This window comes from Mercenaria mercenaria, chromosome 19, assembly GCF_021730395.1.
Source record: "Mercenaria mercenaria strain notata chromosome 19, MADL_Memer_1, whole genome shotgun sequence".
Lineage (NCBI taxonomy): Eukaryota > Metazoa > Mollusca > Bivalvia > Venerida > Veneridae > Mercenaria > Mercenaria mercenaria.
Genome location: NC_069379.1, coordinates 37,240,036 through 37,267,792, shown reverse-complemented (window position 1 = coordinate 37,267,792; position 27,757 = coordinate 37,240,036). Strand labels below are relative to the sequence as shown.

General features: G+C 34.3%; 1 protein-coding gene across 1 annotated transcript in view; it reads right to left on the bottom strand.

The window, feature by feature from the left end:
* The window catches only part of LOC123542915 (glutamyl aminopeptidase-like), a 37,037-nt gene extending 10,028 nt beyond the window's left edge, over positions 1-27,009 (bottom strand). The window contains exons 1-10 of the mRNA XM_045328963.2: positions 25,712-27,009; positions 8,465-8,574; positions 6,785-6,951; positions 5,883-6,003; positions 4,747-4,901; positions 4,290-4,403; positions 3,728-3,862; positions 1,564-1,629; positions 851-916; positions 432-601 (exon numbers count right to left, since the gene is read on the bottom strand). Coding sequence (XP_045184898.2) covers positions 432-601; positions 851-916; positions 1,564-1,629; positions 3,728-3,862; positions 4,290-4,403; positions 4,747-4,901; positions 5,883-6,003; positions 6,785-6,951; positions 8,465-8,574; positions 25,712-26,559 — 1,952 coding nt within the window. The 5' untranslated portion in view covers positions 26,560-27,009. The remainder of the gene's footprint in view (positions 1-431; positions 602-850; positions 917-1,563; positions 1,630-3,727; positions 3,863-4,289; positions 4,404-4,746; positions 4,902-5,882; positions 6,004-6,784; positions 6,952-8,464; positions 8,575-25,711) is intronic.
* Between the last annotated feature and the right edge of the window lie 748 nt (positions 27,010-27,757).

Genomic DNA, 27,757 nt, shown 5'->3' with positions numbered 1-27,757 from the left:
CCAGAAAAAAGACAATTATAATATAAATGTATGATCCAAAAGTTTACAGTTTGATAGATGAGTTGACAGTTGAAATTGCAAGAAAAAAACTTATATGAAACCAAGCAAAAAAGCCTTGGGGAATCGCAGTTAAGATTGTAGAATTTCTTAGGCTGACTGACGTTAAACATAGAATGAGCTGCACCATGAGAAAACCAACATAGTGCATATGCGACCAGCATGGATCCAGACCTACCTGCGCATACGCGCAGTCTGGTCATGATCCATGCTGTCCGCTAACGGTTTCTCTTATTGCATTAGGTTTTGAAAACGAACAAGATGGATCCTGACCAGATTGCGCTGATGAGCAGGCTGGTTTGGATCCATGCTGGTCGCATAAGCACTATGTTGGTTTACTTATGGTGCGGCTCAAATAATAGTGACCCATATACCCATAATCTGAATCTTCTATATCCTGTTTGTCCTTCTGTGCGTTGATAAGGAAGCGAGTCTGTTCTAGAATATAATAATCTCCGTCCGCTTTTATATTGATGACTGGATATCCCATTTGTCGTGTCCATGTGTCCATAATCTCACAAATTTTTAAGGAACTATTTGTCGCCTTAAATAAGATTTATACAAGTTAATATGTTTGCAAATTAAAGAAGGAGTATTAAATTTTGTCACCTAAAACTTAAATTATAGAAAATTTAGTTCTTTGCCCTCCAGATTATATACATACCAGAACGATTTAGAACCTTTAGAGAGGCTAATTATGTTTGAAGAAAAAGCTTGTGTTCATTAATTCACATTGTTTTAATTCTGAAGTTTAAAAAAATCCGTTTATCAAATATTACATTTAGATACATACTTCTGTAAATGTCTCCCACAGCTCGGACATTTCGGCGTTGTCAAACTTATATTTCATCACGTATGACTATAATATAAAGTAAATATTCAATATTTTAATATCTTTAACATTTTGTATATTTTGCACAACAAAAATAATTTTACAAAATAATGTGACTTATGTTCACCAAAATGCATTTGTAACGTAGTTGACATAAAGAAAAGAATGCAAAATAAAACCACTATGAATATAACTTTCATCAATTTACAAAATGTATAACGAGAAGTATACTATAAAATGAATAAAATAAAATATAAAGGTATTTAATATTCACATTTTATTTACTATTAGTTAGACTGAATACATTTTATTTTACGTACCTATGAATATAATAAACCTGCATAGCAAAATCAAATTTTAAGTACGGCTGGTGAAAATGAGACCTGTATTATGCACTCAAGTAAGTATAAATAATCAGTTATAAGAAATTTCAAACAAATGCGTTTCTTGACCAACATCTGATTAATCACTTTTAAAGCATTACTTGACCCGACTGTGATTAAACACCTTAAAGTCCTAAAAAAGTAACAAAGTAGAAAGCCAATGTCATAAAATGGAAAATAGATGAAGGTCGTATCAGAAATAGTTTTACATTTATCAACATATAAAAGTGACGAAGCACCACGATTGAAAAGGGAACATATAAAACACGGTGATTAAACGAGGATTTTAACCTGCAGTCCTTTGCGAAATCCATCCTTGCCAAGAAATGTTTCCAACATCCGCAACAAAGCCATTCCCTGAAATTAAGATCTATGTTGTTAGTACTTTTCCAGAGAGTTAGTTTAAGTATCAAGTATTGTGAATCATCAACTGTTAATAGCCCATAAAGGCTTGAAGTGTACTTTATTCTGATGTAGAAATTTACAATAAAGAATTCTATAATTCATTTTCTTCGTCTAAATATCATTTTGTAAAGAATAAGAAAATAAGCGGTGAATTAAGTGTTGCGAATTACATGATTCTTTTTGATATACACATAAATGTGTTTGATTAGCTTTCAGACTATTTTCTAAAAACGCTTTTTTCACTACTTTCTCTCAAAATTTTAAAGAACAAAATCTGCCCTAATTGGAAGTAATTTTGTGTCACCACAAAAGTTCTTAGATTTTGTTCAAGTAATTATAACTAATGGTTATATGACAACAGCCATAGGCAATCAAAGATGATAAATGGTTATTATTATATTCTGATAAACAAGAGTAATGTTCTCTTGTCGTGGCAAAAGTACATTTCACATTTCAGTTTCAAAATAAAGTGCGACAGAAAATGCTGCGGCAAGATCTTACGACACAATTTGTTTTGGTCTTTCGTTCCTGCTGTTGAGGAGATATGTAATTTTAGACTTTGTAATATAATGACTATTCTTTGCCATTGCGGGGTATCCTAGGTCAATGTTGAAATAAAGGGGCCTCCGTGGCCGAACAGTTAATGTCTCTAATTATATAGCTTGCCTCTCAAAGATGTTTGTTCAAAACCTTCGCTTGGAATATTGTATCTTATATGTAAGGGAGTAAACAAGCTGGGTTACATAGGATATCTGGTTCTACCCAGGTGCCCATCCATGACGAAATAAAGCCGGAGATGCACCCAGGATATCCACCATCAAAATATTATAAAATGGCCATTTGATCAAAATATTTGCTGTGTGACTCTAAACGCAAGAAAAACAAACAAACAACAAAACCCCGCAATGATAGAATTTACTATCAATCTGACAGGCAACGTCACACATTTTCCTCTGTATTGTCCGGTTATTCACTGACTTCAGTAGCCATATGATATAGTGTAAGGGGGCCAAAGGAAGCTAACATACGCTTTCAGGTGCTACAATTTGCGTGAAATTGCTTAATAAAAAACCTAGTTTCATCACATAAAATGCACCGGTGTTTCCCGAATTATAAACTCCTTCTTCATGTTACTGTTATACATGTAAATTGTTTTTGTTTGCTTGTAAAACTTAGATATATCGAAGTAGTCCTCCAAAAGTTGAAAAGGACACTAAGCGATTATTTGTAAATAAAGTTCGTGGTGTAACCATATAATTGTTATTTACATTTTGCACATTTTCTGTCCCTTTCGAAATATAACGAAATAATCTCAATGTACTCATACGTGCACAAATAGAAATTCTCTCTACTGAGGTATGCTTATCTGAAGGTGGGATATAGCGCTGTGAGAGATTTTATTTCGTTAAAATTTTCTAGGATTGTAACATACCCTGTCTTCGAAATACGTTTTTGTTCTTATGGGTACAGTGATAATGGCTAAGATATTTAATTGTCTTAAGCAACTTGTTCCGTTTCATGCTTACAAAGGATCTTATATAAAACGAGCAGTATGTAAGTGCCGTGCAGCCTCTGTAAAATGTTTCTCTGTACTTGAATTTAGTGCTACAGTTGTTGTATTTTCCGGTCCTTTGGGATCATGGAGTCCATTCATTTTTACAATAAAAGAATACCGATTAAGCCGGTACTAGAGGGGCATTCACGGTATTGTACATTATCTCTCATGAACAGGCTCATTCAAACCAAGTCTGCTATTATCATGCTTGGTTTCGGTATATGTGTGTTTGTGTGTTCGGGTTTAACGTCTTTTTCAACAATGTTTTAGTCATATAAACGATGGGTTGCTGTATATGCTTCCAAAGGATATGCTTCCAAAGGATCTTATTATATCTTTTTGTAGTCATGCGCTTTTTGTTTACATAAAACATTTCCAAACTGTGTAGATTTATTCACTTTCTACTTTTTACGTTATACTAATACGATACAAAGTGTTTACGCTACTTAACGAACGTAGATATATGTATGTGTTGACAGGTTGATATACATGTACCTTATTGTATGATATTTGATCAAATGACTCAGCTATTTCGTCTGGGTGGTTGATATTTGGAGAAACCGGATGTGACGTTTCTAGGGCGTCTTTGACCATGACTGGAAACATGTCTTCTGCTACAACAATGTCTAGCTGTAGAGAAATAATCATATTCATGTATATATGAGGAAATAATAATATATAAAAGAACAGAATCGTAAGTGATAAATCATAAATGGTAGAATTATGCTTAAATATTTTTTAAAAAGAAATAACTTCAAATTGTTCTTCAATGTGTCTACGTTCTTGTAAATTCTGTTAACTTGCTGGTACTCTTCTCTAACATGTATTTCACTGGCTGTGGCGTCTACACAAACAAAATACCTTGTGAAACTCCTTTGTATATATGCTGTTCTAATGTAGCACAGAGCATACCTGAACTTCTTTGATTTATATTAATTGTCAGCAACAATGTGCATACAAATGTACTTCGTTAACCAAGACACCATCCTATAATTGCGTGGTTACTATGAAACTAAACCACTTAAATATATAAGCTTTTATCCTACTCGATACTTACCACGTTCCATTCAGGATAAGCATTATCCATAGCAAAGTACATTAGGGTGCTCGCGAAACCTTCGTTCAGCCACAAATCGTCCCACCATTTCATGGTTACCATATTGCCAAACCACTGTTTTAATGTAATGGAAATGTTAACATACTAGTATTTCAAGAATGCTTTCAAAAATATTTGCCTACATGAAAGTCCTTTCTATTTTTCTATTTTCAGACAGCAATTAATTAATTCTAATTCTGGCCAACGTCCATTGGCTATTTATTATTTTCTGCTATCTACTGTTTTCATGCTAATTAACATTAAATTGGTTATTTGTCGTATTTTATCTTTTTATGATACGTAAATAAATCTTTTATTTTTTCTTTTCACGTTTCTAACGTCAGTTTCTATATGCAAGGAGACATTATTTTTTTGCGTATAAAATAATTTCTGTAAATCATTCCAATATTTAGCTCACCGTATGTGCGATCTCATGTGCAATAATCAACGTAACCATATATTTATTTGAGCTTGAACTGACTTCCGGGTCATACAATAAGGCAGTCTCGCGATAGATTACGAGACCCCAGTTTTCCATAGCACCGCCACTGAAGTCCGGGACTGCCACATGATCTGTGAAGGAATCAAAATTGTAAGTTAGTTTTAAAATATTGGATGAGGGTACTTATTCTTGATCAAATGTACATACGAAGATTCCGTTTGGTTAGAAACCTATTTGACAATTTTTTGTTTAAATCCAGTGCAATGCGTAGCATTTACAAAAGTTACATTCTTAATACAATACCTACCCGAAATCTTAGCATGATACAAGATTTTAGTACGGTGAACATGATATAATGCTTTACACCTATTGACCGTTTCATTACTGTTACATTATATGAGCCGTGCCATGAGAAAACCAACATAGTGGGTTTGCGACCAGCATGGATCCAGACCAGCCTGCGCATCCGCGCAGTCTGGTCAGGCTCCATGCTGTTCGCTTTTAAAGTCTATTGGAATTGGAGAAACTGTTAGCGAACAGCATGGAGCCTGACCAGACTGCGCGGATGCGCAGGCTGGTCTGGATCCATGCTGGTCGCAAACCCACTATGTTGGTTTTCTCATGGCACGGCTCATATCTAGAATGATTTTTTCATATTGCTTTCTTAGGTTTTAACCTTCTCCAGTCTAACCTGACTGAGTGTGTTGAATTATAGAGCGGTTCACAACACAAACTAGCGACTTATTTAAGGAATCATGTAACAATGTATGGCATGCCATAACAGAGGTTTTACATGTATATTATAAATAAAAGTAACTACTTCATTATTATTTGAATAGTATTGCACCAGAAGGCATTTGGAGTTTTTGAAGAAAAGTGACAACTCCTTTCACCATTACATCCGTGTACACTGTACTACAAAGCTGCTGATACTTTTTTATCAAAACTGTTACTAAATTGTTTCTCATGTACATAGTCAAAGATACATTAAGTAGTGACAACATAAGCGAATAGACCACAACACTGATTTATACCCATTAATACTGTTCAAAACGACTGCATAATTAATAAAAATAGGTCGGAATATAATAAATAAAGTGCTCTATACATACCTGCTTTTGGAACTACATCTGGCATCTGAAAGTAGTCCGTGAAGTAGGCGTATGTCTTTGTGGCAAAGTCTAAGGCATAATATGTTTGGTTGATGAGATCCGGTTGTGACCAGATACGTAACTATGGAAACAAAAATATGATTAGCAATTAAAGAGTATTGCTATAACTGTATAACATTAGCATTTGTATTTTGGTACTTGTAACATATGGAAATGTTTAGTTCTACTCAACACGGGGAAACAGGATGCGTGGACGGTAACATGTATTTCCACAAGCTCAATCAAACCGGGCCAGTAACATCTGGATGGGCGATAAAACTTATGCAGTTTCCACAATTTCTATTTTAATTGGACACGAATTAAGATTTATGGTCATCCTTAGACATACTGATTGTCGAGTATTTCAATATTTAAATGAAAATACGCATTTTTTTTAAAATTCATAGAAACTGACAGAAATATCCGTCTTAAACAAAAGTAACACTGAAGAGGCATTCATTAATTATACTTTAGGTCTACATACTGGGCCTGTCAGGCAGAGCATTATAGTCTATTACTGCACGTATAGGCCTATACAGAATACGAATTGTTTTTAATATAAAACTGTTAAATGAATTAGATACAATGAAATTATATGGCAGTGCATGTATGGATTAAAGAAATCGCCGACGAATATTTTGCCTTTTTTCAATGTGGAGGCTGTTCAAATAGCTCTGACCTGTTTAGTTTTGTTATCAATATACACCTCGGATAAATTGTTGCTTACATTAAATGGTATGACTTTGCTATTGAGCCATGACTGTTTCTAGTTCAAATCCTGATTTTCGGATTAAATGATTTTTGTTCTATTCAGCTGGATCACAAAATAAGTAAAGACATTTATTCGATAATATTTAACTTACCGTGTAATTATTTTCTAGTATCGTTTCTGAGTAATCAAAATCAGATACAACAAATGCTAACAGGTATGTTGACATAAGTGGTGTTGTCTGAAACTGTACACGAGTCCTTGAACAATCATCAAAGCATTTCTCTGATTCTACAGGCATATTACATAATGCAGTGTATTCTGTAAGTACATAAGTAATGCATCATTTCAAATAGAAATGCAATGTGATTTCCTTAGCCTTACAACCGACTGGTGCAAAGGAAAAAATTAAGCTTAATATTTTTATCAATCTGTTCTGTTGCAAACATACACAGTTATACATATTTTAACCCCTCGTAAACAAAGTTTATATTAAAAAATCAATAATTAAAATAATGAAAGTACTTTTTGTTAAAGTTACAAATATTCATAAAAAAGGTTATGAACCGACTTTTTTAGACATAGCTCTTGTTTTGTGTTCAACCCCTTTACAGCTGGACTATGTCTAAGTATATACTAGGTGAAACACAGGCAGGTATAAAAGCCCGTCAGGGGCTAGGCTTCGTTGATATCTGTCTTTTGATCCTTTTCATTGATTCCCTTATTTGAACATGGCTGGTATTATGAGATATTTGGCCTTGAATTTCCAAACAAGATTTTTATGTTTCAGATGACGTATTGTTATATATACTTTATCTTTCTGTCATTCAACTAAACAAGATATATTAGCAACGAGTAATTTGATATAGAAAAAAAGCTCTTAAGTGCCTTAAGTGGATTATGAAATGCTTTTGAAAAACATCAAAGTGGTTAACAAAGTATGTTTATCAACATTGCATTTTTCACTGAGGTATAAGCAGTATAAACTAGGTGAGAAAGACACCTTTTAATGTATATACCTTTTTAAATAAATATACCTTTTTAAATAAATGTTACTGAATAACCCGAGAATTCAACTTATTCTACGTTGATTTTTTCTACTGCCTAAAGTAGAGATTAAATGAACTTTCCAGAAGGAAGTCCGTTCAAACTACCTAGCAGATCATGAAATGAACACTCGTTGATAAACGAGTAATGTTAAGTATTTAATAACCTGCATCAATATTATTACAAGTGTAAACTGGTCGTGCTAACTTAACATTAAATGGGTTCTTACCAGCGGAATGGGTTATTGAAACTGAAAATGTCGTGCTAACTTAACATTGAATGGGTTCTTACCAGAGGAATGGGTTATTGAAACTGAAAATGTCGTGCTAACTTAACATTGAATGGGTTCTTACCAGAGGAATGGGTCTCTGAAACTGAAAATGTCGTGCTAACTTAACATTGAATGGGTTCTTACCAGAGGAATGGGTAATTGAAACTGAAAATGTCGTGCTAACTTAACATTGAATGGGTTCTTACCAGAGGAATGGGTGTTTGAAACTGAAAATGTCGTGCTAAATTAACATTGAATGGGTTCTTACCAGAAGAATGGGTTATTGAAACTGAAAATGTCGTGCTAACTTAACATTAAATGGGTTCTTACCAGAAGAATGGGTTATTGAAACTGAAAATGTCGTGCTAACTTAACATTAAACGGGTTCTTACCAGAGGAATGGGTGTTTGAAACTGAAAATGTCGTGCTAACTTAACATTAAACGGGTTCTTACCAGAGGAATGGGTTATTGAAACTGAAAATGTCGTGCTAACTTAACATTAAATGGGTTCTTACCAGAGGAATGGGTTATTGAAACTGAAAATGTCGCTTTCATATCTGGTTCATCAAAACATGGAAACACTTTCCTTGCGTCTGTTGATTGAAGTTGGGATGCGATTAGATTTCTGCAAGTAAACAAAAACAAACATGATAATGTCACCGATGCCGACGATTTATTTTCAAAGTGGTAAGTCATTCTTTTAAACATTATTCTCAAGCACTATCATGTTCTCTGCAAGTGTTTTTTACAAATGAGTTATTCGGGTTGGTAATTACTAACGGTTGTCTAGGTAGCATCTGTATGAAGAGGCAGGGAATATTTTATGCTTTTGTACTTTGTTGTCGGGACAATATGTAGATACATAAATACAAAACTATTATTAATGTATGTATTTTTATTTCGTTATCATGTTACATTTCTTTAAGAATAGAAAATGTTAATTGTCAGACAATGACACTGTTTAATGTTTTGGATGATAGCCGAAAATGGTACTCTTTCAAAGTATTTGAAAAATGAAAAGCTATATTACATACAAAATAAATGTTTTCATTTTCATTCTTCTCTTTGTTGTTTCCTTGTTTTAACTTATATACAACGAAGAAACATTTTAGTTCACGTTAAATTAAAACAATAAAAATATTTTTTGAAAGCAAACAACGCAACCTAGTGAAAAATAGGCAGACTAGATTTGAATAAATTCAGTCATTATAAGTTATGTAAAGTGCAGCTCCAAACCTGACTAAAGTACTTGATCTTCTAAACGAAGATCTGAGAATGATCCATTCACATTCGTCTTCTGTATATTTTGTATTTCAAATATTGCTATTTTTATTTTCGCAAATCAATTTTTATTTGAACCAATCAGACGACTTGTTCGAATGTCTAAGAGTAAGAAAAATGTGCAGTCAAACCAGGACTCGAACCCGGGACCCCTCACTTACACAGCAAGTGGCCTACTGACTGAGCTAACCGGCTATCTGACACATTACGACATAAGAATTGTAAATATCAAAATCAAGGCTAACTATAGATTTGCAAAATGTTGTAAGTTAAGCTCTGATTGACTAGCGAACGGGTCATCAGAACGAGGCTATCAATAGCTCGTTCTCAGATCCTAAGCGTAGCGTAATAGGAGATGTACTTGAGTCAGATTGGTGCAGCTCCTTTCCTGTCCAATATCACCGTGACTGTTAAACGAAAATCTGTAAGACGTTTTAAATCCCAAAGGACTAGAAATTTCTAACAACACTAAATACTTTTTGCGCCCGGCAAACCACACTGCAAGCTCATCGCAGTATAGTTTTAATAGTTTCATGATAAAAGTTCAAATATACGTGCAACATTTCATGCAAGATCTAAAAATCACGGATTTAAACCCCGTATTAGATGAATGTCATGACAGGTTCAACCAAACGCAAACTGAATCCATCTATGAACGATAAAAAGACAATATTCTCATATGTATTAAAAGAAGCATTTTGTGGTTTCTACGGCTGCGGACGACCTGAAGATAATATGAATAACTCGATAATTATATTTCCCCCAGCACGCGACGTCTATAAAGCCGCGATTTGTGGCAATAATAATGCCAAACACTCTGTCGGCAAAAAGAATTACTCAGCGGTATTTTGTATTGACGCTTGCACGCAAAGCCAAATTAGAGAAGTCATAATTCTGTGTGCTTTTCCAGTCTATTATTGACTTTGTCACGGAAATTTCATAACGTTTTCTCCAGAGGAATGTCCGTCGTTTGCAATGTTTATGATTTTCGTATTAACACTTTTTTTCACCATTTTTGATGTATAAGATGTAGAACGGTCATGAACTTCAAGAAACTACTAGCACTGTCTGGAATAAAGGCAGCTGCTTAACTGACCTTTGATGATAGTGATGGAATGAAAGATGTAGAGTAACTAATTAGAAATCACGAAAGTAGAGGAGTGGAAACCATTGATTTAGATCTAGAGGTTTAAATGTTTAACAAAAAAAAAAAAAAAAAAAAAAAAAAGAAAGAAAAAGACTACCTTATGCTTTTTCTTATTTCCTTTTATGTCTGGTTAAGTTATATTATTGAACTTTTTGCTGCTTAAAGTTTCCTTATCTAAGCGTTTTAAGCCCCACTGTGTTCCTTTAATTGTTCGTTTTGTCCACGTGTGTTTGCTTTGTATGTGTGTCAGTAGTGTGTTGGTCGTTTGCAAGTTTGCGTGCTGTGAGTTGCGATTTGGGGAGTATGCGTGTTTGGAACGTGGCATTCCCTGTAGTATATTTCTCCTTGATTTTTAAGCAAGTCAGTTGCGTAGTGGTTAGGGTTTAGGACTTAAACGATAGCTGTTTGGGTTTGATCTTATTTCCGGTCGAGGCCGATATTTTGACTAGTCAACTGCGTAGTGGTTAGGGTTTAGGACTTAAACGGTAGCTGTTTGGGTTTGATCTTATTTCCGGTCGCGGCCGATATTTTGACTAGTCAACTGCGTAGTGGTTAGGGTTTAGGACTTAAACGGTAGCTGTTTGGGTTTGATCTTATTTCCGGTCGCGGCCGATATTTTGACCAGTCAACTGCGTAGTGGTTAGGGTTTAGGACTTGAACGGTAGCTGTTTGGGTTTGATCTTATTTCCGGTCGCAGCTGATATTTTGACTAGTCAACTGCGTAGTGGTTAGGGTTTAGGACTTGAACGGTAGCTGTTTGGGTTTGATCTTATTTCCGGTCGCGGCCGATATTTTGACCAGTCAACTGCGTAGTGGTTAGGGTTTAGGACTTGAACGGTAGCTGTTTGGGTTTGATCTTATTTCCGGTCGCGGCCGATATTTTGACTAGTGTTCAGTGTTAGATGATCTACTTTAACTGGTACTTTTTCCAGCATTAACGGCCTGGAATGTAAATAATTAACTGTTATTTTTACATTAAGGTTTAAGGCAAACCCTTTACTTTATCTTGGGACCAAACGCCGCTCTTCATGGAATTACACGCCTCAACACGTGTATCATTGAAGGTTCCATGTTCACCGCCGTTTGAATACATCTGCGGATGTCTCTAAATTGCTTTTTGTACTTTTAGCATGTGTAAATGTTGAGTTCTGCTCAACCCGGGGCTAGAGGGCGTGGACGGTAGCATGCATTTCCACGACCGTCCATGAACAGGCTCAATCAAACCGAGCCTGCAACATTTTCGTTTTTGTCGTGTTGAGCGACCTGTGAAGTTTCCACATTCTCTATTTTATCTCAGTTTTAAACTTAATCTTTAAACGACAAAACTTGTCATTTCTAGCACATCTATTCCATTTTGCAAGGAAAACAATTTCTACTTTTATAACTGTAATAACTTTGGAGAGTTTAAAAACCAAATTAGATTCATTATAAATTATAATACATGACCCGTATTTTCTATCTGTTGTTTGCTTGCTCAATCTGTATTTGAATTTGAAGGTATATGTGTCAATATGGCGGCGGTGTTTTGTTCCTGTGTATAATGTACAGGTAATCTAAATTTAGATGTGACATGTTAAGAAAAACATCAACTAATGCGTCGTACATCACTCCATAAGTATTATCACAACTTATTACGCCTTATATCTAAGCTTGCCTGCTGTAGTTTCATCTGGGTTTGTTTTGAACAACACCTCCTGCGGCCATACCTTAATTCAAGTTACATTCTCAACTGGTGTCGTGTTTAAACGTGCGTGTATTGGATGCTTTGTCTAATATCTACTTTGGAGCTGGTAAGAAGCGAAAGAACTTTGAATAAAGAGGAAAATTAAAACTTTTGATAAGCTTGGATAAATCGTTGCATATTGTTACAGTCATATCTAATTTTCTTCACAATGGCAGATAATTTCAGTTTAGGGAACAAAAAGTAATTTGCAGTAATCCCGGATGTATCTCGTTACATGCTTGCCTGATCTTATCAATCCTTTTCTACCTAGATGGCATCTTAATGCATTCCAAAGCATGTTATCTGAAAAACAAGACGAAAAACGTCACATGTCCAACATCAGACATTTGTCATTATAAAGATAGGAAATCTATTACACGCTGTATGGGTATTGTTATTTCATACACTCATTTTTCATCTTCATCCATGAATGGAAATGTTATGGAATGAGGCAATTGAGACAGAAAGGATGAAGGCATAAGCGGTACCCTACTGTGTTCTTTTAATTGTCTGGTTGTCTTGGATTTCTGTTCTTGTATACATCCGAGTGTTGTGGCTTGCGCTTTTTGGGACGTCAACATTAAATCGCCCCTATTGGATATACGCACGTATTGAGTATACAATATACTGACTCAGGGTAAGGTTTAACATAGGTTTAATAATGTACATTCAATGCGTGCGTACACTCAATGCGGGAAATTTAATGCCGACCATTTTAGGAAAGTAGCTTTTAAATTTACTGTTCGATATCACTCCTTGATTTTAAGTTAAATTTGATTTTTTGTCTACTGGCTGATTTATTTAATGTAATGAAACTATTTCAGTTTAATTCAATTAATAATTTTTAGATATAAGATCAAAATTTATAAAATACAGATACAATGTACATTAATAAACAATGATAAAAATGAAACACGATAAGAAACAATAATTAATAGGGAAAATGTGTACGTTCTCATAACCCTGAAACCCGCCCGTCTAGCTCAATAGGGAGAGTGCATTTCTACAAATGACAGAGTTATGGCGCTAAACGCAAAACAAACAAACGACCTGGTTTAACCCATTATACCAACTGAAATGAATTTATTTCGAGTGTGATCTTTAGCCTTATTAAAAAGAAAAGTACATATTTTTCTTATTTATTGATCAAAATTATGGTTGCACATGTTGTATTAACTAGAATACTGAGCTGTGATCAGAGAAATGCCAAGCTGTATGGTCAGTCTGCAGGACATGAACACTATTTCTATTTCTAAAAAAAACCCCACTTAATTTCAAATTATAGTATTCCATGAATCATGCATTTGTAGAAAGGTAAGTACAGTTTTAGTGCGCATATGAATTCTCTCCTACGCGTGCAGAATTAGACTATAAGATTCTTTCACTGGTTATAGGTGCAGATGGGCATTTCCGGCCTCAAGGATAACTGTCTAGGCGGTAACGAGGTTCCTACCGAGTTACCGCCTAAACAGTTACCCGAGAGCCGGATATTCCCATCTGCACCTAAAACCAGTGATATAATCTTTTTCTTGCATACCGATATCAAGATATAATAATAAAAATAAAATCAGTCGAACGGCTTTCGTTTTAGAATTATTTCTTATAGCAGCGTATTAAAACAAAGCGCGGGAAATCAATGTCCGTAAACAGGAAAGACGTCATGACGTTTCAAAGACAAATATAAATGTTTAGTTCCGGTTTTATTTTATCGGATCCAGTGTAACGTTATGAATTTTTGATAATCGAGAAATACACTATCAGGAACAAAAAGGAACTGCCAAGGTACTGGATTTTTATTTCGTTTTTCGAAATAAAATATAAATAACTACATAAATCTTCTACATATATGTAGTTCGTAATACGTCATTTAAAGCACGAAAGTGATCTTACACCCCGGGGTGTAAGATGGATTTTTCCAACACCGGTAAAAATACCGGAAATCCCCGTCTGGTATGCAAGAAAAGTGTTTGCAACATCATGTTTAAACCTTTTTATTATTATTTATTATTTTTTATTATATTATTTCTAGTTTTCTTCAAGGTTTCAGGCAAATTGATCCAGTCATAAACAACATCATATTTTCACTAAATCTAGTTTGCCTTGAATAGTTGATACATTGAAGATATTTTGTTGCGGTGCCGTAAACATATTGAAAGTGTGAGAGATTCTAACTTGTGACACTTTGACCTTGGCCTTAAACCATTTTTTACGTTTTCTAATGACAAAAGTATTCAAAAATCATTACTATAGGAGCATGCTGCAAAACATTATGAAGGGGCCTCTGTGGCCGAGTGGTAAAGATAATTGACTTCTTACCACTTGCCCCTTACCTTTCGAAGCCTCGCTTAGGTTTTAAAATTGTTCCATGCGAGGACTCCACCAAGCCAGCTAACAGAGTTTCGCTAAAACTGATGCTAGTGGGCTGTTGTATATTTAAGAAATAATATATCTCATCCAGTGATTTGTCGTTGAATAAATCATTGTTTGGAGTTCAGATGCGAAGGAATTATATCACGAGGGTGCAGCCCTCTGATATAATAATACGCATCTGAACGACAAACAATGATTTATTCAAGAACAGACAGAACAGAGAATTTATTAGTCGAATGCATAATACAGCATATAGACATAAACAATGGTAAATACTAGCAATGCATTGGTAACAAATAGTACAAGTATGAAATAACCTTTACAAATAAACACAATAATAGCAATATTTAACGAGAGTGTCTATTTCATTCACGATTCAGTAAGTCATTTCTCTTTTGAAAAGCTTTTAATAAGTATAGAGCAATGTTATGGAGTAAACGTTTATTGTCCGTTTTCATTAAATCCACGAATTTGAACATACTTGGCCTCTGTCTATAATAGCGAGGCATGTAGCTAATACGCAAGTCTTTAAAGGCATCACACTCCAACACAAAATGAAACTCGTCTTCAATGGTTAGTTTATCACACAGTTCACACAGTCTATTATGCCTCTCAATGTTCCTATGCCTTCCATATTCAATGTTCAAACAGTGCGAAGACATTCTTATCTTTGACAGTATTTGTCTATGTTTAAAATTATTAATTTTCATGAGATACAGCGCAAGCTCAAATCCATTTTTAAGCTCTCTAAACAGTGTCAAACTAGGACTGCTGTCCATCTTTATTCTACATTCAGTGATGAAATTGTCAACACATCTTGTTTTAAATACATGCAGAAATACACCGACGTTAACAGATGCAGGAAATAACCATACATATGCAAAACCTAACTCATGTAACAACATTTTAACATTATACAACCAGTTCTTTTTACCATTTTCACAGTCAGTTAACAATGACTTATACACATTTTTTATAATACAATTCTCACTCATTACTATCTTCAACCAATATTTCACCGTACGAATCTTCCAGTTCACACATAATGGAAACCACTAAATGAGATATATTATTTCGATTCTAACACGTTACCAAGGATTTTTAAGTACATCCTCGCTCGACGACATTCATTAAATATTTGCCCGGTTTTAATCGGTTTCTTTACCAGCGCGCCGCTATGCCGTTTGACGCCATGACGTAATAATTGTGACGTCAGAACAGTGATTTGTTGTATAATAATTCACTGTTTTCTGCCTTCTTTGTTTAGAAATCTAATAGGAAAATGAATCGGATCGTGTTAGAATTCTTTACATCTCATGAACCGACTCAATTTAACTGAGCCTGCTATTGTGTTGCTAGTTTTGGTCTATGCTTCCAATGGCTCTTCTTACAGATATTATTATGGAAGGTGGATGGTTCTAATTTTCATGAAATTACACCATTAACTTGTATAGATAAGTCAAAATAGGCATGCTATTGAGGTGTCATAATCGATGAGATATATAATTCATTTCAACCTACTGTGTGATCACGTTGGTGATGAAATTACGTTTAAAAAGTCCGAAAACTAAAAAAAAAGGTATCATTTTTGAAAAATTTTGTAAATTACAATCTATATTAATGGTAGTCCATTTTTCGGAGAATAACGAAAATAACGATAATGCAAGTTGTAAAATTACTGACTCACTGTTTCGATTTGCATCTTTATATGTTTGTTTTACTTCTCACTTATCTCCATGTAAATGTCATGTGTAAACTTTCTTAATGTGAATGTCATGTGTAAACATTTTATAAGTGAATTTTATTTGTAAACATTCTAAATGTGGATGTCATGTGTAGTCATTCTTATTGTTGTTTGTACACATTCTTAATATGAATGTAGTTTGTAAACATTATTGTTGGTTTTATCCTTTGTAAACATTTGAAATTTGTTAGATATAATTGAGCCGTGCCATGAGAAAATCAACATAGTGGGTTTGCGACCAGCATGGATCCAGACCAGCCTGCACATCCGCGCAGTCTGGTCAGGATCCATGCTGTTCACTAACAGTTTCTATAATTGCAATAGGTTTTGAAAGCGAACAGCATGGATCCTGACCAGACTGCGCGGATGCTTAGGCTGGCCAGGATCCATGCTGGTCGCAAAGCCACTATGTTGGTTTTCACATGACGCGGCTCATATGTTATCCTTGACTTGAACCTATAGTTTGCCTCTTTATATTCAGCCGTGGCAACATTTAAAATATTTGTGGGTGTTTTTTTTTTTTTTTACAAAAAACGTTGAATGACAAGTATCAGAGCAGGATATAAACCTATTTCGTTTTGATCATAAACCTGAATGCCACCTACAGCTATATCCAATCATTATGCAAAATCTCTACTAATCAAATAAATACCATATTTTCCATATAGTTTTATGAAAAATTCAATCAATTCGAAAGGCTCAGATATCAGGGACGAACTATAGTTTATCCGGTATTTTGTTCTATATACATAATATGTAACAAGATTAAAATAAATGAAATGTTGTTCCGTTTTTCTAGCATTTCTTTGTTTCTCATGTTTGCTGTCTAGAAATATCATTCTCAGCAACATTTATTTCCAAGACGAAAGCTAGTTTCTGATACAACATGATAATGTTTTGATTTATAAAGTAATTAGCCATTAGTGTATTTATCGAAACATTAGTACAAATTATGAGACGAAGTTAAATTTTCAAAGTAGTTAAACTAAATGCTGTTCAAACCTAGAATGTATATCCGCGATTATTAAAAAAGCAGGTAGCGACAGACATACGGCCCTGCATAGGTAACTAAAAAATTAGAAAATGGAAAACAAAATTGCTCAAAAATATTTTGAACCTGCGGCGTCATAGATCATTATTGATATGACTTACAGAATCAAATAAATACAAATAATTTCTAAAAACATTTCGCCATATATTTGAATTCAGTTACACCTAAAATGGTTTTAAATGTCAAATATTTCAGATTTTAAGCCATTCTCAATACCTTATAGGCTACTTTGTTAGACCTTTTCGGTAACATCATAAATTAGCTTTATTTAAATAGGTTAGGCCAACTATATCTAAACATATGTACATATATAAACGTATGTTTACTGTTTAGCCTTTTTACAGTTCAGCGTACTTTCACCTTTGCTGGTGTTAGACGGAACAAGAGGAAGACTCTCTAATCGGCAATTGTAAAACAATCTGACACAGAGCTAGATGAAATCTGCTGGAATCCTACAGTTGCTGACATGACTGCCTTATTGTAAAAGATAAACGCATTTTAATGAGAATGTCAAGGTCAGTCAGCTATAGCATTCAATACATCCATTAAAATGTTGCATAAACAATGATTCAGTACTCATATATAGTAATTCATATCTCTGATTGTACTTAAAATGCCTCAATTATTTACCTGGATAGAAAGTATTCTAATCTTTTATTTATGGTATTTTCCTACTTTCCAGTGAAAAAAGTTTTAAAAATGCAAGCATAACATAATTTAGTACAATAGACGGTAAATGTTTTAATGACGATGTATTCCGTGATTGACATGAAAATAAGATTCATAAATAAATGTCGTCTAGAACTTGGAAATGTCAGTTATCTACATTTCGAAAGATGATTTACACATTCAGAGTACAATTATAACATTATTTATGACTATCCAAGTGAAAGGTGTGGACAATTTTCCAGACTTAACAGTAATGGTGTCAATAATTTCTTAAAAGCGAGAGGTTTATACAGGAAATGTCTTGTTTTGTACCATATTTTTAACATCCTTTATACAAAAATTTAATCGATCTTGAAGCGTAATTGTCATTATATTTTTTTTAGTCTGAAATTGCGTTTGTGTGAAAAGAAACTTAAGGGAGGTAACTAAAGTAATAGTCTAGAACTATCAAAGGTGTAGATAAATAAAAGTGACTTGGTAAGTTTTGTAGTTTATATTTGGCTATGCAATCAGTATTTTCCTTTCAATTATGATTTTTCCGAATCAGATTTACGCCGCATGAAAAAATTCATTCAGTCTTCGCCCTCGTGAAATTACTTCGCAGGCCTTTAACCTCTTCGTATTCTTTCTAGATATTAAAACATTCAGAATGCGTTGTATCAAAACAAGAAAATAAAAGATGCTAGATCTCGTTACATTGTCCATTGACCGTTTTTTTTTTCAATATATGACTTCACTAATTTCAAATGGCACTATGTCTCGTGTATATGAATTTGATTACATTTTAGAAGATCAAACATATAAGTTAATTGTGAAAATGGAGTACAGTAATTATTACGTTTAGACATTTTTGTTGGGTTTAACGTCATATGGCGACTTTCGAGCTTTGATGGCGGAGGAAGACCCCAGGTCTCCCTCCGTGCTTTATTTCATCACAGGCGGGCACCATGGCAGAACCATCAACCTTCCGTAAGCCAACTGGATGTAAAATTCAACGTCCCGAATGAGGCTCGAACCCAAATCGATGAGGGACATGTGAAGTCGGCGACCTTAACCACTCAGCCAAGGAGGACCCCACGTTTAGGCCTAGTTCATTGCTAGAGGTTTCTAACAGGACAAGGTCATATATATTTTTAGATATTATTTATCGCCATAAATTACACCTTATCTGGACACGACGTTAGACAAGGAGTAAAGGGGTGACCTGCTTTAAGCCAGTGATTTCTTAAAAGGAAGACGTTTATACAGGAAATGTGTATTTTGGCATGGGTACGGTTTCCGACTAAAGGAGATAGGTGTACATTACAGGAATTTATATTAAATGGGTTATTAAAATGCTTAAAGATCCTAATGATCATACATTCTAACATTGTGTTAATAATACTGGCACCTCTGCTGCCCTTCCGTGGCCTTTCTAAATTTAGGACTCATTGTAATTGGTTTTACAGACGGCCGAATTCATCATTAACAAGAAAATCACAGTTATCAATTTGCGGCCAAGATTATGAGATTCTCCTGACTTTTTTCGTTTGCTAAGAGCCAAATCAAAGATGTCCCCGTTTAGCTGTTCCTATGCCCTTTCCAACGATACCTTTTACTTCCATTTGCATATTTGCACTCATAAACAGTGTCAAATTAAACATTGCATATTATGGTACGAGTACGTTTTCTGAATAAAAGAGATTGGTGTACGTTACAGGCATTTATATTCAATGGATTATTAACATGTTTATAGATCTTAATGATTATACATTCTAACATTGTGTTAATTATACTAACATTTCTGCAGCCTCTCTGTGGCCTTTCTTTCATTTAGGTCTCATTATAATTTGTTTTACAGAAGGCCGAATTTCATCATTTACAAGAAAATCGCAGTTATTGCGGCCATGATAATGAAAAATCATTTTTTTTAGGGTTTTTTTTTATACAAAATTGTAATTCCTCTTGTGGCGTATTTATGTCTGAAATTACGGCTGTGTGGACAAGGTGTCATTGGAGGTATCTAGAGTCACAGCCTGGAACTATCAAAATAGCAGATTAAGAAAGGTGATTTAATAAGTCTTGTAGTTTTTATTTGGCTATGACAATCAGTGTTTTCCTCTCTGTTAAGTTTTTCCAAATCAATTATTCGCTGCGCGGTCTTTGACCTCGTGAAATTGTTTCGCAGGCCTATAACCTCTTCGTGATCATTTTAGATATTAAAACATGCTATATATTATTTCTTAACTGAACAATGAAAATTCTCCCAGAATGCGCTATATCAAAACAATAAAACAGGAAATGCTAGAGTTCTGTACATTGTCCATTGACCGTTTTTATTTTTCTGCAATAATGACTTCACTGATTTCAGATAACACTTTGTCTCGTATATATGTGTTACAGTTTAGAAGTAAATTGTGAGTGAGAATGGAGAACAGTACTAATTACGTTTGGTCTTAATTCATTGCCATATATTTCTTACAGGACAAGATCATAACCATTTTTGTAGATATTATTTATTGCCATCAATTACACCATATCTGGACATCAGCTGACATGAGACAAGGACTTCAATTGTCTCTTAAAGCATCGTTGTGACGTCTTAGAACACATCATATATAAACGTAAGACAATTCATACAGTAGAATATTTTCTTTTTACTTTTTCACACATTAAGTCTATATGATGATCCTTTTAAAGCGCAAAAAGCAACCGAGGCAACCAAGCAAAACAGCAGCTGAATATGTTCATTATATTCAATGTTGCAGTATATCGGTGAAGCCTGTACCCAACAAAACAATCACATAATTCTAACAATGTTCATGACTATATTACTGTAATACTGGAATGCAATGTTTCAAACAACACTTTTCTCTTTTACAGACTTGTGGTGATGCCAGATTACTTTAATTCACGAAATGGAAAGCTACATCGTGAACGAGAAAAAAAGAAAGACAGTGATTAGCTCAATCGGCATTATTTCCCTCAATTAAGTTTATGGCTAAGAGACATTATTTATTGCTGCAACTTGTACCATCACCGGACGTTATCTGATTTGCCAGAAAGAAGTAAATTGCCTCTTGACGCATTTGTCTGACTTAAACAAAATATCAGAATACCGGATGAGTATTGAGTTATGATTGTTTTACCGCAACCAAAGTTAACACTAGGAAGGTAATGTTTGTGGTTTTACCGAGGAGCCCGACTATTCCAACAATGCTGTTGTCAAAGATACCTTAGGTCTTTCTCTTTGATTAAAGCTTGATTGTTCACATAAGAACCAATGTGTGCCACTTCAAGGGCTACTCAAACTGATACAGGAGTTTTATAAACTTTTACATGTTGTCTTTCATACTTTTCGGTTGCTGGCGTTTATGTACTGTCATTCTGACTTCAATCACTGGTCGAAAACATTTAAGTTGCTTAAAGAAATATACATATGTACCATATATTCACATTTTACATAACAATTAAACTACTTAATGATGTATACTGATTAATATGTACTAGATTTCCGCTACTGTCACTGGTCAAAATTAAACACTCATTAAGACGTGGAAATACATTATTACATTATTTGAATTCATTGTTTACATAAAAGGTATGTCTCCTATACAGACGTTTTGTCATATATATTGTTGCAAAAACAATGATACAGTACTCGTATATAGCAATTTATATCTCTGATTTACTTAAAATAAAAATGTTTCAGTTGTGGCCTCAGTTATTTACCTGGATAGAAAGTATTCTAAACTGTTATTTTTTTGGCATAATGCCTGCTTTCCATTGACAAAAAGTTTTAAAAATGCAAGCAGGCCTTTCTAATGGTAAATTGTCTAATGACGATGCATTTCGTGATTGACATGAATATAGGATTCATAAATAAATGTCGTCTAGAACTTTGAAATGTCAATTATCTACATTTCGACAGATGATTTACACAGTAAGAGTATAATTAAGACATTATTTATGACTTCCCAAGTTAAAGGTGTGGAAAATTTTCCAGACTTAACAGTAATGGTGTCAATAATTTCTTAAAAAGTAGACGATTATGAAAGAAATGTATTGTTTCTATCAATTTTATAACATCTTTTATACAAAATTGTAATCCATCTAGAAGCGTAATTGTCATTTCTAAAACATATTTTCAGTCTGATTTTACGTCTGTGTGGACACTGTTACATCGGAGGTACCTAGAGTCATAGTCATGAACTATCAAAATAGCTGATTAAGGGAGATGCCTTGATAAATGTTGTAGTTTTAACTTGGCTATGACAATCGGTATTTTCCATTCAGATACGTTTAAGATTGCCCTCGTGAAGTTATTTCGTAGGTCTATATCCTCTTTGTATTCTTTTTAGACGTCGGAAACTGTTTTATATCATTTCTTAAATTGAAAATTCTCCCAGAATGCATTGTACAGGCATCAAAACAACAAAACCGGAAATGCTAGATTTCTGTCCATTGTCCATTGACCAATATATGACTCCACTGATTTCAAATAACACTATGTCTCGTAAACTAGCATATGAGCTTGATTACATTACAAAAGATGAAACATATAAACAAATTGTGAGTGAGAATGGAGTACAGTAGAGCGTCCAATTCGAGTGCGGGAGGTCGTGGGTTCGATCACCGACCGCGTCATACCAAAGACGTGAAAAATGGTACCAATAGCTCCCTTGCTTGGCGCTTAACATTTTTGTTAAAAGGGAAACCGACTTCTATTCTCTCATACTGTCGTGGCGATGGATTCTATTAGGAATGAGGTGCCGAGAGTCATTAATATAAGTTGTAGCACTTGCTTCGCAATCGTCCTAACATAAATTAACATAAAATATTTACGTTTAGACCTAGCTCCATGCCAGAGATTTCTTACAGAACAAGATCACATACAGTTGTGTAGATATTATTCATTGCCACCAGTTAAACCATATTTGAACATCAGCTGATTTGTGAGAAGGAATTAGTTGTCTCCTAAAGCATTTGTGTGACGCCTTAGAAAACATAATTAGTAATGTGAGCCATTTCATACAATTGCTGCATTTACCTTTTCCTCTTTCATACACAAAGTCTGTAAGATGATCCTTTTAAATGTTGCAGTATTCATAACAAACAATCACAATGTTTATGACTACATTACTGCAATATTTCAATCCAATGTTTATAACAATACGTTCCTCTTTTACAGACTAGTAGTGATGCCAGATCACTGTATTATTGTAATCAACCAAACAGACAGCTACATCGTGAATGAGAAAAACAGAAAGAAAGTGACTAGCTCATTCGGCATTATTTACGATCTGACTAAAGCACTTGATCTTCTAAAAGAAGATCTGAGGACGACCCATTCACATTCGTCTTCTGTATATTTTGGATTTCCAATATTGCTATTTTTATTTTTGCAAATCTATTTTTATTTGAACCAATCATACGACTTGTTCGAATGTCAAAGAGCAGTCAATCCAGGGCTCGAACCCGGGACCCCTCGCTTACAGAGCAAGTGGCCTACCGACTGAGCTAACCAGCTGTCTGACACTTAACGACATAAGAATTGTAAATATCAAAAATCAAGGCTAACTGTAGAATTTGTAGAATTGCAAAATGTTGTAAGTTAAGCTCTGATTGGCTAGCGAAAGGGTCGTCAGAACGAGGCTATCAATAGCTCGTTCTCAGATCCTAAGCGTAGCGTAATATGAGATGTACTTTAGTCAGATTGGCATTATTTCCTTCTATTAAGTTTATGGGTATAGCGACATTATTTATTGCTGCAACTTTTACCGTCTCCGGACGTTATCTAATTTGCCAGAAAGAAGTAAATTGCCTCTTGACGCATTTGGCTGACTTATACAACATATTAGAATACCAAATGAGTATTGAGCTATGATTTTTCTTATCACTACAAAAGTAAATACCTGGGTATGATGTTGGTTTTACCGAGGAGCCTGCCTTCAAAAAATTGGGTTAGGCTGAAAGTTGACGTAAGACGTAATATGTTGAGATAAAGATCTACTAAAATACATACACGAATTCTGTAAATTTTGCATGTTTTCTTTTCACAGTTTTCACTTGCTTTATGAAATAAAATGATGTGTATGTACTTTTATATTCCGAATGAGCGTCGGCTATCTTCAGTCACTGGTTAAAAAAAGAACTCGCATTAATACATAGCAATACATTCTTACAATATTTGAATTCATTGTTTACAGAAAAGAAATGTCTCTTAAACAGACGTTTCGTGATATAGAATTACTTTAATTCACCAAACAGACAAGTAAATCGTGAGTGAGAATGAAATACAATGATTAATATGTACGGTCTTATTTCACTCTATTAAGTTCATTGCAAGCGAGCGCGGCCATATAGGCGTTATTTATTGCCTCAAATTATAGGATATCTGGACACGATCTGATTTGCGAGAAAGAAAATAATTGTCTTTTGTCGCTTTTTGTTGTGACTGAAACAACACTTCAAAAGTTGAAAGTTGTTTAAAGCCACACACTTCCAGATTTATGTCTGTTCTTTTTTTTTGAAATTTACAAAATACCTTTTGCGGTCTGTAACTGCAATAGAAAACATTAAACAGTGACTCCGTACATTTTAGAAAATTGCTTTCTACAATAATACTTTTTTGGTCAATAAAATATGTAGACAACTTTTAGAAGCTTTTGTCACGCTTTTGAACTTTTTTTATGATATTGAATAATTTGCTCGCACTTTGTGTCATACACATTAAAATTCCTACTTAAAGAACACTAGTTTACCATTTTCGAACATCTAATTTCAACTGCTATCATTATTATTATTATTATTATTATTATTATTATTATTATTATTTTGAAATGTTCATGTTGATCTGGAAGCTTGTCACTTCAAGGCACTATACCATATAACATTGGAGGCAATATTGTATTTTATTATACCAGATTTTTATGACAAACGCGTTCAAAAGCACTTTACATGCAAGGTTATCTTATTTGCAGGCAGTGCAATTATCACACAAGTCTAAAACAAATTTTTTGTTATGTTTTAAAATTATAATCAAAGTTTGTGTAATTTTTATACAATTTTATCAAATTTTATGTGATGTTTGTACCATTTTAAGGGACATTATTCTTGTTCATAAACATATATTCAGAACCATATTAATATGTTGATACAAACTTCAAAATGTCTATGCAAATCACATATTCCTTTTATTGTGGTTTTAATGAAATATAATCAAAGATGTGTTTGTTTTTAATACAATATATAATACATCGTTTTTATCACGAATTAAGTTTGGGTTGTTTTCATGTTCAACATATATCAGTTTATATAACATCGGATGGCAATCAAAGTGTACTCATATAAAATCTTGAATACCATTAATTAAGGTGATAGCACCGTAATGCGAACGGCAACTTCCGTTCGTTTTCGTATTCTCCGAGGGCGATTTCCGGTTGCTACGAAAATTAACCCTTAGCCTGCTGCAGGCGAATTTAACAGCCTTTGCAAACAGCTTGGAACCAGATCAGACGCCGATTAAATCGGCGTCTGATCAGGTTCCAAGCTGTTTGCTACTCTGACAATATTTCTTCCAATTTTGGAGCAAATTGAATGAACTTTACAATTTTAGCAGACGACATTTCCAGCAGACGACAATTTATCTAGCATGCTAAAGGTTAATATTCTGTTATGGTCGAAGCATCCCAAAATTGCATATGCAAGGAAGTTGCCGGTTGTCATTTATGTTCCATTACCTTAAAAGATCGGTAACTATGGAAACAGAGACTTAAAACAGAAACATATGCCTTACCTTGTATCGCCATTTTTATTTTTATACGAGCTCATATACATTCCTTTTAAATCTGCAAATAAGAAGCCTTGAAAATCTTTGATGTATATGATATACTGAATGCCTTTCATCATAGGTTCCTTCAACTCGATTGCGTGTATTTCTTTGTCGAAATCCATAAATTGCCTTGTGACTGGTATAAAACTTTTATTGTTTGTGTTATTTGTGTCCCCTTTTTTCAAGGGATATATATAAACTTCTGCTTCATTAACATTAAGAATGTAAGGTTTCACATGTAAAATTAGCAAACTCGTGTCTTTTAAACAATTTGTCAAAATTTTCACGCTTCCGGTATAGTTCTCATTGTCTATACTGACGTCAAGATCGATGTCATAGTGTACAGGTATGACGTCACCAGGCAGACGAATGCCTATTTCCGGTTGATCAGAAATTGTAAAAGGTTCACTTGTGCTCCGAACTGCTAGAGCAGTATGTAACGCAACTGTATTTTCTGGATGGGTCACGTAGCTCACTTGGCTGTCTGCACATTTACAAACATTCTCAACCGTAGGATTGAGCCTGTGAAAATGTCGGTTTGAGTCCGAAAAGCAGACGACCAACACTATTACAGCACTAAGAGTCAAAAGCAACGCAAACACAAACACGCCCACTTGTACTCTTGAGAAATAACATCCTTTGTCGCCACCGGAAATAGTTACTATTGTTTCCTTTTGCTTCAGGTTGCTCAAACCGGAAGTTGACTTCGTCATGGAAGCACGCGCTTCGTTCTCTTTTGATTTAGCACTTCCGTTTCCAATTGACAGGAAATGATTTCCATTTTGTTCCACCTTTTTTTCCATTATGTACATTCTTTGCTTATACACGAATAGATTTTCTAACTTTTACAATTCCGCTAACTGAAAAGTATTCTTTTTCTTATTTGAGAAATCCGAAGTATTTCAATATGTGAGACACAAACATAATTATTCTATGTCACTGACTGGAAAATTTATCTGTAGCGCAGCACGACATTCCGGTGGACGAAATCATAATCCAGTGTGTGCATAAAAAGATCATTGCATGAAATGCGTGATTTAATTTCTGTCGTCTTGGTGTAGTATATTGTGTTTTTACGGTTCTCTCGCAGTCTTAGAAATTACTTATAATCTTTTGTAATTTATAGAATATAAGTTTTTCCACAAATGAGGTTTTCTTTGGGAAAATAACTTCCAATATCAGTTCTTGTAATAAATCTGGGAGATTATAGGAGATAGTTTATGATATCTTCTTATAGATTTTATGTAGCGATTCCATATCGGTATTTTCCAGGCGCAAGAATATTAATTTTTGAAAAATATTTCACTTGGTGCTAGTTTATTTAGTATCTCTATAGAATTGTAAATGACCAATGGGCGCATCGCAATAATACGGGTTCATCATTTTTTACACTATTTTATTGTTATATATACAAGTCGGTATAACCCTTTTGCAGGAATAAAATTTAAACAGGTCCATTTCAAGGGACAGCAGTAGACTTCTGTGTTCTTTTTAATAATTAAAAAAAAAAACAACAACAAAACTAGAGCTAACACTAAAGGTGATGAATGTACCCCCTGCATGCACTGACACAGTACATTGCAATTTGACGCACACACGATTGCATAATTATGTGGACTGTATGTATATAGATTGTATGTATACAGTAGAGTAGCAAAAAACAAAGTCCCATAACTATGCAGAATAATTATCTAAAAGAACGTAACATGCACCATGCACAACTAGGGGTGGTACTGATCACTTGTGTGAAGTTTCATTAAATTGTGTGAAAGAGTTCGGAAGATTAGGCGCGCACAAGATTGTATATGTAGACTGTATGTACATAGTATGTTAACAAGAAACAAAGTCCCATAACTCTAATTTTTGTTGTTGAAAGAACCTAACATACCCCATGCACAACTACTGTTGTTACTGATCACTTGTGTGAAGTTTCATTAAATTGTGTCAAGGGGATGAGGAGAGATGGTGCGCGCAAGATTGTGTCCATGTGTATAGTATAGCAACAAAAAT